The following is a 13598-nucleotide window of genomic DNA, read 5'->3' as shown; positions in this document are numbered from 1 at the left end:
TAAAAATAGTTCAAATTTTCTTATTTTTGTCCTATCAGCAAGGACTTAGTCTGTGTTTTCCACATTCCAGAAATATCATGTCCTGCTTTCATTATTTTTCTTGTGGTTCAAAGATGATGCTTATTCATTCTTAACTTTCATATGAAAAGAGTCAAACATATTGTAAGCCAACTCAGCCATCTCCTAGCTCTGTGTTTGAGTTCTCTGATGGGATTCTTAAGCTTCTCCCATAAATATTTTAAACACAGTAGATTTGAGGGAGGGAGATGTTTTTAAAACATTAAGAACAATATTTTTATCATAATTGGGATTAAACTTAGATCACTTTTATATGCAAAGGATCCTTCACTCAAAACTAAAATAGCATAGGAACATTCAGACAGCCCAATATATGAAATAATTAAGAGTGAAATAGTTCTGGGGTGCCTGGGGGGCTCAGTCAGTTAAGTGTTTGACTTCAGCTCAGGTCATGATCTCACAGTTTCCAAGTTCAATCCCTGCATAGGGCTCTGTGCTGACAGTTGGGAGCCTGGAGCCTGCTTTGGATTCTCTCTCTCTTTCTCTCTCTCTCTGACCCTTCTTCGCTCCACACTGTACCTCTCTTTGTCTCCCAAATATAAATAAACATTAACAACAATTAAAGAGTGAAGTAGTTCTGTTTGACAAGGAGCAGGGGACGTAGGGTTCCACCCATGTGACTGCCCATCTCCCTCAGCCCCGTGGCTGTGTGAAATACTGGTTGGAAACAGTGGTTCACATAACAATTGTGGTTTTGAGTGGCAGTTGTAAATAGGTGGGTAGGTAGATAGGTAGATCGATGCTGTCCTGATGCAAGGCATAAAATAGTAGAATCTTTCAAATGAAAAATTCAGCGGAAAATAAAGAAAGCTCTATCTATGAATAATATGTAATTAATAAAGGTGGAGGATAAATAAACAAGGTGGAGGATTATGGGTAGAAAATGATATGGTCCTGCAGGTTCATTTGTGAGGAAGAATTAAGGAAAATTGCAAGTTATTATGGATTTCAAGGATTAAAAATACACTTGTGTATTGTTGGGAGAAAAACAAAACGTCACCAACCCAGAAAACTTCACAAAGGTAGACGAGAAGGAAAACACTTGTACTAATGAATAAGCATTAAATCAGAATGTGATGTGCATCACAGGCAATTCTCCAACAGATTGTAAAGACAGAAGGAAATCCCATCCTTTAATATAGCCAAACAGATAAGCAATATCCAATCCTCAAGTAAGAGGACACAACAGCAATAATTGTCCCACATAGTTTACCCTAAATTTGACTGGGGATTAGAGTGTTAGTTATTTGGGAAAAGTGAGTCTCTTAATTTTTATTTGCTTTCATAATATTAATGGTCTAAAAAGTATGTATATTCACTTTTTATAACTTCATTCCTTCATTTTTCCTTATTGTTCCCAAAACATTTCAAAAAAATGTTTATGAAAAATTTCAAACTGGAGCAATAAGATAAATGTAGAATCGTGTTTAATCCAAACGTCCCTCCCTTGCTTTTCTAATATACCTCACCATACCTATGGTCAATAATTATAATTTTTATCTCCTCTAAATAACAGTCCTAGATTTTTTTGTGCTGAAAATTATTTTAAACTAATTTCTACATTTTTAGCTTTTAAAATATATATATAATACCTCATTTAGCAAATGTTTATTAAATGCAAAGTGGTCTCAGGCCTTGAAGGAAATATATTCAACTGTAAATTAAACACTTATCAGCCATCTGAGCACTTACTGTTTATCAAATGATGTACCAAGTATACACCAGGAATACAAAGTGAAATGAAATAAAACTACTATCTTCAAGAAGCCCAATCTCCTGTAGAAGATAGTCAGTGATCAGTTATATAATGATGTCTAAATAATGCAAGCCAATCTGTGTACAGGAAGTTCAGAAAGAAGATGGGTTTATATTCCAATGGGGATCGAATTATGTATGCACGCAAATTTCTGTATATTGGAAAAAATGAAATGGGGAGATAATTAAATGAGTTTAAGATGGATGTAGCAAACCTTGAAATTCCACACTTGAATTTAGTATTGAGGTATGGCAGGGACAACTGAAAAAAATTCTTTTCTAGCAATATAACCAGTGTTTGCAATGAAATGCAGTAGTACAGAAGGTTTTCAACTTTTCTAAGCAGTTAATAACACAGTTAGGACCACATATTGATTGTCCTGACTCAACCCTGCTTTCTATATACCACACAGGGAGGAATTTACTGATCCTCTGAAATAGGTTTTGGTGGGTGGGGATAAAGAGTCATTTTAGAAGGCCCAGGCTATGAGATTCCTGCGCTCCAAAATGAGGATGTGGTAAGAATCTTTTAAGAGTTGAATTAACCCCGTCACCAGAATTTTTAGTTTGTTTAAAATCAGACATGGTATACACCTACTTAAAACAAAATACTCCATGTTTTCCCTTTGTAATTCATCCAAAACCTTAGAATCAGTGGTAGGACCCCTTGTTATCTGTGCCTGTTCATCATCCCTTTTACCACTATGCTCAACTTGCAGTTTATACTTCAGAGATTACTGAAGTAGTTGCAGTTTCCTGAATCTTGCAATAGTTGGTGTTGCTCCTATAATTATGTCAAGAATGTCCTAAGTATTTTATTCAGAGGATGACTCTTACACATGTATCAAGATTCAACACAGAAAACACATGCTCTAAGAAGATTTGCCTGATTCCTTTCTCCTTCATCTACAAATACTAATTGAGATCTGTTCCAATGTACACGCATAGCCCTCTCTGTTTTCCTGCCTTATCACACTTTATTATAGCTATCACTTGTCTTTGCAACTATAAAGGAAGCTCTTTGAGGGTAGATACCCTCTTTTTTTGTCTAAATTTTTAATGGTTATACTTTAACACACCTTGCAAAATAATAAGCATTCATTACATATATGTTTAGATGGATAGAAATATAAATGGATGGATGGATGGATGAATGAAAGACTTCATATAACATGTAAGCCAATGATCCAGTTACTATGCATTGTGTAGCAGAAGACAGAGTCAAAATATGGACTTAAAAATAAAATATTCAAAAGTGATGTATTGATGTATCAGAATTCTTTGGTTATTAACTTAGATTCTGAAATTAAAACAAGGCATATTCAGAGTTCTGACTCTATTATATTGGCTTATTTCATGTATTTCATAGGCGGGCGGAAGTTGGAGTGCTAAAATACTCAATGTGATTGAATGTAGTCACTCACTGGTTTCTCTTTTTTCACGTGACTCTCTTCAGCTGTATCCATTATTTTTCAGGAAAAAATGCTATTACACTGACCGGAGCAGCAAATCAATGGGCAGGTTAGTGGTGATGTATATTTTGTTTACAACCATGCTTTCTATATACCACTGTCATTTGGGAAAAAGAAATAAAAAGAAGACATTTAATTACCCACATCAGCAGTTGTAAATTTTAGGAAGAAAAACTTTTCTGATTTGTTCTACAATTTCCAAAATGACTTACACCAAATTTAACCATGTTTACAATAAGATAATCTAGTTTTTTTTCTACTTACCATTGCCATTTCTGGAATCCTCTCTTGATGTAATGTTGTGGCAGGAGGATTTTAATTGCCAGTTAGCCTCTTAGGAGATTTTAATGTAAAAAATAGTTATAAAACCAGGATTGATGGGTAAACGATGACCCACTAGAGTAATAGAAGAACAGACAGGGCAAAAATCTTCTGGCTAATTCAAATATCTTATTTGACAAAGGTGGTCAAGGAAAGACTAGCATCCAGAGTGACAAAGTGGTTTATCAAGGCCACACAGCATCTTTTTGAATCACAAACCTACTCTTATTTCACCAACAGAGCTGCCTCTCATATTCTAGCATTCAAAACAAACTTTTCTTCAAGAGCATCATCTCAAAACTTCTCTCTAAATATTGTGGTAACAGTAGCTATGACAAAGGAATTAATCAAACCACAACCTTGAGACAGGAGAAACTCTCCCACCTGAATCACCTTGGCCCTGTTTCACTGAGGAAAATGAGCTTTCATTTAATGGATGCTAGAAACAAAAGGCTTCTTACACTTGGCTGTTTTTCTGCTTCTTGCAAAAGAATTCGTTAACGAAAGCGGAATGTCAATGTGACAAAATACACTCTATTGAATAATGTTGCAGGATATTACAATCAGAATGACACAAAACTAGAATCATATAGTGTGAATATCAGAATGCTTTAGGAAGGGATTCCATAAATGTAATTCCTTTACCAAAGAAAGTGTCTGAATATAATTTGGAACATTAGAATAGGAAAAAGTTTAATTTTAGGATAGGGGAATGTTGGACTCTCTTAAGCATTAAATTTAGATGTGGTAGGAACAGGTGACAGGAAAAGTAAATCATAGGGGGAAAAATTTGAAGTTAGAATGAATATTAATGGAACTAGTACTTAAAAGTCTCTTTAAAATAATAAAATTATTATTTATGCTCCTTAGCCAGGTCAGACTTTTCTGTTTGTCAGGTTAACATGGTCAGATTTAATTTTTTTTCAACGTTTTTTTATTTATTTTTGGGACAGAGAGAGACAGAGCATGAACGGGGGAGGGGCAGAGAGAGAGAGGGAGACACAGAATCGGAAACAGGCTCCAGGCTCTGAGCCATCAGCCCAGAGCCCGACGCGGGGCTCGAACTCACGGACCGCGAGATCGTGACCTGGCTGAAGTTGGACGCTTAACCGACTGCGCCACCCAGGTGCCCCAACATGGTCAGATTTAGAATGAGTTTTTATCATTTCCCTTGGACATATTTGGTCCTCGTCTGTGTAGCAGATTTTCAAAATTATTTTTCTATAATAAAGTAAAAGTCATTGGAATGTCACAACAATACAAATTTACAACTGCAGAGGGTTTTTTGTTTTGTTTTGTTTTCTCTACATGAGCCTGCATCATGTTGGATGTATTGATAACACATCTGGGTTAAGTTCAGTGTGCTGTATAGAATTAGTGAGATTTTGCTACTACATAATTAGTGAGTTTTCTGATAAACATCTTTCTTTCAGAGACTTGCAGAAGGATAAAACCCTGTATATTAAAATAGCAACGAATTTCTATGTAACATTATATAATCTAGTTTTAGTGTGCATTTGCTTTTGGAATGTGTGATAAACGTGTATATTAGACTCTATAGAAAACATTTTTAATAGTGGAAAAAGTATTTTTTTTCTGTTTTGGTCAAACTTAAAAGTAAACTAGAAAAATAAACACCATATTGTATATCATAATATGTTTTATTATCTTTTGTATTTATTATTATTTTCTGTTTAATTTCACAAAATGAAAATTCAGTTATATTATTCCAAATAATTCTTAAACTACTTTAAGCATTACTATGACCTACCTCTTTACAATTTACTTACTACAAAATAGTAGTAAGTATTTACTACTAGTATTTACAATTTACTTACTACAAATAGTGATAAGTATTTACTGACTTTTTGGATGCATGTGAGAAGGGTACAAATAAATAGGACGGGCATTTATAAATGTATATGACATACTAAACTGAGAAAGAGAATGTCCTGTTATTTGCTTGAGTGTAGACTTTCAATTAAGGAAATGACTGATTTTGATATTTTTCAGACTTTAACTTTGGAGAAGAAATTTAAGTGTTTTCTCGCTTTCTTTTGTGTGTGTGTGTGTGTGTGTGTGTGTGTGTGTGGTGACAACCATCGTTATAAAAATTTAAAACCTAATTTGTATACAGTTGGAAAGAGAGAAATTAAAATCAGTTATGTTCACCTAGATTTCACTTGTGCTTTTCCTTTATTGGAGTGGGAAAGATATTTTGTGCATGGGTATTTTGACCAGTAAACATTAGGTGGTGAATAATGTACAGGCAATTATCCAGCTTTTCAAGATCATCATTTCTCCTGGCAGTTTGATAGAAAATGGCTGTAGTTTTATTATTGCTGCTATTTATCATTTGTTTACTAAGCATTTTCACATTCAGTTACCAAGGCATCTTCAAAATAACCCTTCAGGGAGGCAGAACAAAGAGTAACTGGTTTCGCAGATCAGGTAAAATAAATGACCATTATCACCACTCTGCACCACCCTGTGCCTCATTCTCCGGCTTTCACAGCTGGTTGGGTAGAGCCTGTGCTCTGACTGGGTTCTTTTGGCCCTTTAACCAGATATCTTACCAATTTCCAAGAATTCTCTGCTTTCCATTGATGTTAGCAAAGGAACTTAAAGCTCCTTTAGTTAGGAGTCATCTCCACAATGTGCCATCCATGAAGTCTTGAGTCCGTAAGATGGCCAAGGTGACACAGATTCGCTAGAGTGTAGATAAAGCATTAGATTATGTTGGTGATGTGTTGGTGAGACTGATACTAATAGACAGAGTAGTAACACTCTCTTTCCTTATTATTATCATAAACATTAGTGAGTACTGGGTGGATTCAGGTGTTACATATTTAACTCTCAAAATATCCCACCTTTTAAGATAGGAGAAAATTGAATGAGAATCAAGGAAATTGAGTAATAATCCAAAATTTTGCATCCCATGATTCAAATCCAGACCTGACCACATTTCACTATCAGAATCATTTGCTTCCTCGTGGGAAGTGTATATGAAAAGTCTTAATTATAATATTGTTTATTTTTGTAGAAAATCAGTGATGGCGTGAGAGCCTTTTTATTTTTTAAATGTTTCTAAAGTTCACCTCCACTTCTAATATGTTTGTATGTGGTCAGAGAGAGGCCCTCAGGATCTGTAGTTCATCAGCATTTCCTAAGTCCAGTAAGAATGTATCCTTCTATTTGATCCTTCCAGACACCTAACAAGGTAGGACAGATAGAGTCACATCCTCTCTCTAGAGATGAGGAGCCTGAAACTCCAAGATTGAATTTGCCAATTTCAGTAACTGACAAATTAGGTCCTGGGACGCTCATCCTCCACCTTCTACCCCATTGTTTCCCTCACTGTGCTAAGTCTGAAAAGCTGGAGTGATTGCTATATAATCCATTCAGTAATTTGTAAGTGTCTGTGCACTAGTCACTGAAATATGGAGATATTCTGTGATTTCGGAAGCTTTTGTTATCATGAGAAGAAGCAAAGGGAACACCTCAGATATTGCTCATGTATTATTCTAGGCTAGAAAGTAATTCTTTGGTCCCTCCAAAACCAAAAATGACTTGGCATCTATATGATAACCTACCTGGCAAAGGAAAGGTCCAGACTCTCCACATGCCAAACTTTAGGTCAGGAATTGATTGCTATTTCAAATGATTCATACTAATTTTACCATGACAGATTTGAATGAAATAATTATGAGATACACTGTTAGCTGCCTGAACATTGCTATACTGAATTTTTTAAAGCATAAGCAGAGCTGACCAAGCAGATATTAAGAAGCATTGTATTTGTCTAGGAAACTATTCTCTCCTGCTACTTTGACTCTTGCTATTGCAGAAGAGCCCCAACATTGGTAAAGATGGAACCTTGTAAGTGGTGTGTAAATAATGTGCTATTTTTAAGTAAACATAATTACTATAGTCACTCAGAATTAAGTTTTCAGAATCAATCTCTGGAGTCTATGTCTCTTTCTTTTGCTTTTTTTTTTCTTTGTAAAGTAAAGATGATTCCAGTCAGTATGTATACATAAGAACTGGGTTATGACTGTAATCTAAAGCTGAGACCGAACGAAGAAGTATCCTGATGTAAAATTTCCTGAAACAGTATCTTAATGTCATATATTTAGTGTCTGTGCTAAACCCATCACTCAAAGTGCAGCCAGTGGATAGCAGCATGGGCATCCCCTGGGAGGTACTTAGAAATGCAGGATCTTAAGCCCCACCCTGGGCCTACTGAATTAGCTTTTTACCAAGATCTTCAGAGGATTCGTTTGCCCATCAGTCTTGAAAGTACTGCGAAGGCTCCTTGCCTCAACTTGTTAATAATCAAGCTTAAGAAGACACCAACTTACAAGTCTCCAGCAAAGTCAATATGTTTTTGATGAGTGAGGAACCTGAGGCAAGAAGTTAAGTAACATCTGTCAGTTCGCACAGCTCCCGTGGCGCCATGCTGCCTTTGAACTGTTTTGCTTGACTCCAAAGCCCTCGCTGTTTCTATCAAGGCAGAGACTCACAGCTCTGCTGGGTGTGTTGTACTCATTTCTTTCTTTTTTTTTTTCTTTCCTTTCTTTCTTTCTTTTTTTTTCTTTTTGGTAGGGCCACATTGCTGTAGATTTTTCAAAGAGTCAGGGAATAATCGATAGCTACATATGTATAGGTATACATACATACATCTATGCACTCACAACTTTGATAGATGTATCATGCTACTTTTATTGTGTTTATGCTCTTTCCTACCACTGTCTCTATATATGATGATTTTTTAATATTTTCCACAAGATATTTTGCATAAGGATAACCTAGTTACACTGACTTTAAGCAAATGCAAGTTTTGGTTTGGTTTGAAATTTATGTCTTTTGTGTGAGAACAAAAGAAATGCACGTGTGTGGGTATGACTGTCTTTTTGGAACTCCTTTCCTCGCCCCCCACCTCCCCCCCCACCTCGGAATGGTGATGGAAGGTAGACATGACTCTGGAATGCAACCTAATCTAGTTCATGTGACTTTGTTCCAGTGTGCAAAATTATTTTAGAAGAATAAAAAAATGGATGTCCCAAAACCCAATGGTTCTCGACAAGTCAGCTTTTCCACACCTGGAGGAATCAGACTGCTATACAGGCCCCTTCAGCCGTGCACGGATTCACCAGTAAGTTCACATTTCTTTTTCGTCCACCACCTGCCTCGATACCTTTCAGTATCCAGGAGTTTTTGATAAAGTAAAAATACCGTGGAACAGTTCCATTGTTTGCCAAATAAGTCAGAGAATGTATCATTTTATTAAAACATTTTTATACTTAATTTACCAATGGCACTCAGTGAGCATTATTAATTCCTGATCAGCTGATTTAGGGACATTCAAGTAATGAATATAATTAATTGTAAACTCATGGGCCAACAGTCTAGCTCCCAGTTCTTTCAAAATAATTATGATGGTGGTAAATACCCAGTTAAAGTAACAGTAATGGTAATATGAATAGAATTGCTATTAAATAACATGATTGAATATGGATTATTCTAATTAATAAATTATATATAATTACATATAATTAATATGTATTTATTAGTTTAATCCACTTGAGTCTAATTGTATGAAACTAAGATGAATGAGAATTTTTTTAGGGACTTGTTGCATAATTCTTTGTCTACATCCCAACAAGTCTCTATTCCTAAATTCATTCTACTAGTATTTATTGAGTTTTTTCATAATAAAAATTGAGGATATGACACAGTCCCTGTCTTTATAGATGTTGAGAGGCAGGATGAAACAAATGAATTAAATCAAATATTTGGGAGGAGAGAGTTCCCATTAATTATTGCCTCTGTAACATGTCCAGTGGTCCAGAATCCCATTTCATACTGCCTCTCAATGCTCCAATGTCTCACACTGTGCATTTCCCTATCTTTATGTTTATCTTATATTATCTAATTATTACTTTACATTTCTGTCTGCCCTGCTACACTGGGAATACTGTGAAGACAGGGACTGCAACTTATTTGTTAATTTATATACCATGTGTTTTCTCCCTCTATAATGCAACTCCATGAAAAAATTGAACTTAACCTTCTAAAGAAATATTTGTTCACGGAATTCTGAACCAATCTGATGGTAAAAGAAGTGTGTGGACACTGCTTCTGATTATTAGAATTAACAGAGCACAGAGCAGCTATAGTAACTTGGTGCATAGCCAGGTACAAAACAAAAAGCTCAATATCAAAATCCTGGAGGCTAATAAAATGGACAAGTATACACATTAGCGTGAAACAAAGCAGAGTAAAATCAACATGTTAGGAAAGACACAAATACAATGCACGTTTGTACAAGAGAGGGGGAAGCTACATCCAGAGGAAAGGATCTAGGAAGCCTTTTTGACGAAGATAGTCCTTTTCAGCAGGTAAAAATGTGGAGGAAGGTGGAGAGAGGTGGGGAGAAAGACATTAGAGACAGCAAAATGCCGAGACAGCAAAAGAAGTGTGACGTTTTAAGGTGTGATAAATTCTACAATTTGAACAATCAGATGCAAGAAGCCAGAGCTGTAGGGGATCAGACTGAAGGAGAGGCTGAAATGCAAAAATGGAAACCTGAGAAGAAAATGAAAAATTTAATTATGCACGTAATGCTGAAACATTAAAAGTAGGAGTGCTCTAAGAATCAGAACTATCCTGGAAAAGTCAGGTTGGAAATTGGACAGCCAGTTAAGAGGACATTCTTCTCATAACCTAGGCAGTAGGACCTAGTAGCTCAAAGCCAGAGAAGGGCAGTTCAGGTAGAAAAGTTGATTAGTTCAGCAGTTATTTGAATATGGATGGTAAAGAGAAAACAAGAATCATAGAAGACCTAATACTTCAGTACTAAGTGCCAAAAAAAAAAAAATGGCAGATTATTAGTCACAGAGATAACTGGAAAAAGGAAGCGGTAGAAATTGAGCATGCTTCCATTTTTTTGAGGCTCCCGGCATATGACAAAGTAGATGCTAAAACAGACCCTTCTTTTCCTGTCAAGACCACCCTTTTGCTCTTTACTCATTGGCTCTAATATGGTTCCTCTTTGCAAAGCTTCCTACCTGGGTAGAGTACAGGGCATGAATGGAAAGGGAGAACTATTGTCACTCGTTGCTGAACTTCTAAAAACAAGACAAATTAGCTTGGAAGGTGTGGTATGGGCAAATGATATCAATTTTTAATGTGTTCTATTTGGCACTATATTGCTTAAGGGAGTACAAAATTTACGGGAGCCAATGGACAATCTAATGCTGTCCTTGTTTCATGCTAAACAAGAAATATGAGGACATCCAAGCTTCCTTATAAACTGAAAGATACTTAAATGGATATTTGATAATGTCTGTATTATTTATAAGTATATTTTGTCTCTGCCAATTGATTTTTTTAAGAGGATGGTTTGACTTACTATACCTCTCATGCATTAGTTTTAATGGGAAAACAGATGGATGAAGACCTACGAATTTGTAACTGTTGCTGAACTCTGCTCTGCTTTGAATATTAAAACAAATCCCTTATCTTAACAGCTTCATAATAAACAATAAGGACACATTCTTCAGTAATGCTACTCGAAGCAGGATAGTCTATCACATGCTACAGCACACCAAATATGAAAATGGAATATCAAAAGTGGGTAAGAACACTAATTAAAAATATAGAAAGGGTAGAATTTGCTGTTACTAATTATATCCAGAAATATTTATTTTGACATCTGAAGCTTTGCCCTCATGCGTTAAATATGAGGATATAATGCATTGAGCACAAACTCTAAGTATTCTCTTCTTCAGCCTTTCAGTAAAACAGAACTAAATAAAACAATAACAACAAAAGCTTCTTCAAGGGCATTTAGCCATATGTATCCTATCAAAACATGAAGAGTGCTAACACTTTGGAACAGAAATTTCATTTATTGAAAATTTTCTTAAAGAAATAATCAGACTTTTGAATAATAATATATGTAGAAGTTTGTTAATAGTGGCTTTGTTTTATAAACAAAGACTAGAGTAGAATAAAATTGTAAACAGTTTAATTGTCCATCATTAGGCACTGACAAAAGTTAGCTTTGTTGCCATAAATGCATCCATTTAAAACTGTTATTCTTAACTCAATTCTTTTTTTTGCATTATTATTTTCCATATATATATTTATTTGTTTATATTATATATATATATATGTGTATATATATATATATATATATATATATATAAAATTTATTGTCAGATTGGTTTCCATACAACACCCAGTGCTCATCCCAACAGGTGCCCTCCTCAATGACCATCACCCACTTTCCCTTCTCCCCCACCCCTCATCAGCTCTCAGTTTGTTCTCAGTATTTAAGACTCTCTTATGATTTGCCTCCCTCCCTCTCTGTAACTTTTTTTTCCCCCTTACCATCCCCCATGGTCTTCTTTTAACTCAATTCTTAACTCTTGACTCAAATTTATCAAACATCTGTTATATGCTATATGTCACAAAAAGCATACGACACAGACCCCTTACTTGTGGAAATTGAAAATTAGTGGTTAGTTCTCCATTTACTGACTTTGAAAGAAATCTGCAATGTATAGTCATGTGAAAAAACGGACAGATTAAAAACTGTAAGTCTAAAAAACCCCAAATAAACAACAAACTATAAGTCTAATGTAATCCCATTTCCTAAACGCACATTCATAAAAAGATAAAAGTCTGAAAGAATGTATATACAACTTTTTAGAAATTATCTCTAGAAGGTGAAATAACAGCTAATTTTAACTTTCTGAATTTCTGTGTTGTTTAAATGTGTAGCGGTATGATACTACTACATGTATATTGCAAAAGAAAATTTCACCTAGAAAAATTAAATGAAATTGCAGTTTATGTAGTGCAGAGCAGAAAACAGTGGGTAACAGTCGAGCTGGTCTTTTACTTATTAAGGTGAAAATTACAAGACATGAAAGAGATTCAATGTTAGTTATGTCCTAAAATCCTTACAAATGAAAAGTTGACACACACTGAAAACTTGGACCAGTCTCTACTGAATTGTACTAAAATATAGTGCCACAGAAGTCAAATGTACTATGTCAAGTCATTTTTTTAAAAAGGAAAGTTCAGACTTTGGTTCTCCTCTGAATAATAATTTATTTATTGCAGAGTAGTCAAAATAGCTAATTTAGACACTAAATCCGTACAAAAAAAAATTGACACCTAGTTTTCTACATAAGAAATAAAAATAGAGGAATCCAGAATACAAGTTAAAAGTGTGTCTAAATGATGGCATTATCTGCTTATGTAGTCTTTATGACATTTCAAATGATTGCAAACATATTATGCCCTTTGTGGAACATACAGTATACACAGAAGAGTATAAAAATAAAATTAAAAGTCCCCAAACCCAGTTGTCACTCTCCCAAAATGATACTGAATATATACATAATAAACTTGCATGATTCTAATAATGATGTGTGTGTATATATATATATATATATATACACACACATATGTATATATGTTGTGTTATATATATGTATAATATATGATGTATATATATCATTAGAGTCATGCAGTGTTTATGATTTTCTGTCCCTCTTTGAAAGTATTTATGAATATTTTATCAAGTTGTTTAGTATGTCTGAAACATTGTAAATAGTTGTACAGTATTCTATTCTAGGCATTCAATAAATTGAAGTTATTTACGAAGCACCTTATATAAATGTACCATAATAATTAAATGATTTCCCAATTTTGGATGTACAATGATCTTATTCTTTACCACTGTAAATAATACTGCAACAAAAGTTATTCTCCCCAAATTTCCCAATATCTAATCTTACAAAGACAGTAAGAGAATGTCCATTTCACTACACTGTCACTGAGATGGAGGAGATTTTAAGAAGTGTCACATACTGTTGTTTGTCTCTTTGGTTCACTATTAAAGATTTCACAAGACCAATATCCTTCTGAAACTTGTTTTCTTTCTTTTTTTTTTTT

The 13598-nt window shown here is 34.7% G+C and overlaps 1 protein-coding gene across 3 annotated transcripts in view; it reads left to right on the top strand.

The window, feature by feature from the left end:
• Nucleotides 1-13598, top strand: part of ANO3 (anoctamin 3) — a 422003-nt gene that overhangs the window by 311829 nt on the left and 96576 nt on the right. For all 3 annotated transcript variants that reach the window (XM_040495589.1, XM_040495590.1, XM_040495592.1), the window contains 3 exons: nt 3310-3354; nt 8650-8781; nt 11159-11265. In XM_040495589.1, the coding sequence (XP_040351523.1) occupies nt 3310-3354; nt 8650-8781; nt 11159-11265 (284 nt within the window). The remainder of the gene's footprint in view (nt 1-3309; nt 3355-8649; nt 8782-11158; nt 11266-13598) is intronic.

Source organism: Herpailurus yagouaroundi, unplaced genomic scaffold (assembly GCF_014898765.1).
Source record: "Herpailurus yagouaroundi ecotype Mexico unplaced genomic scaffold, PumYag 187, whole genome shotgun sequence".
Classification (NCBI taxonomy): Eukaryota; Metazoa; Chordata; class Mammalia; order Carnivora; family Felidae; genus Herpailurus; species Herpailurus yagouaroundi.
Note: the sequence above shows the minus strand (reverse complement) of the source record. Positions and strands in the feature narration are given on the sequence as shown.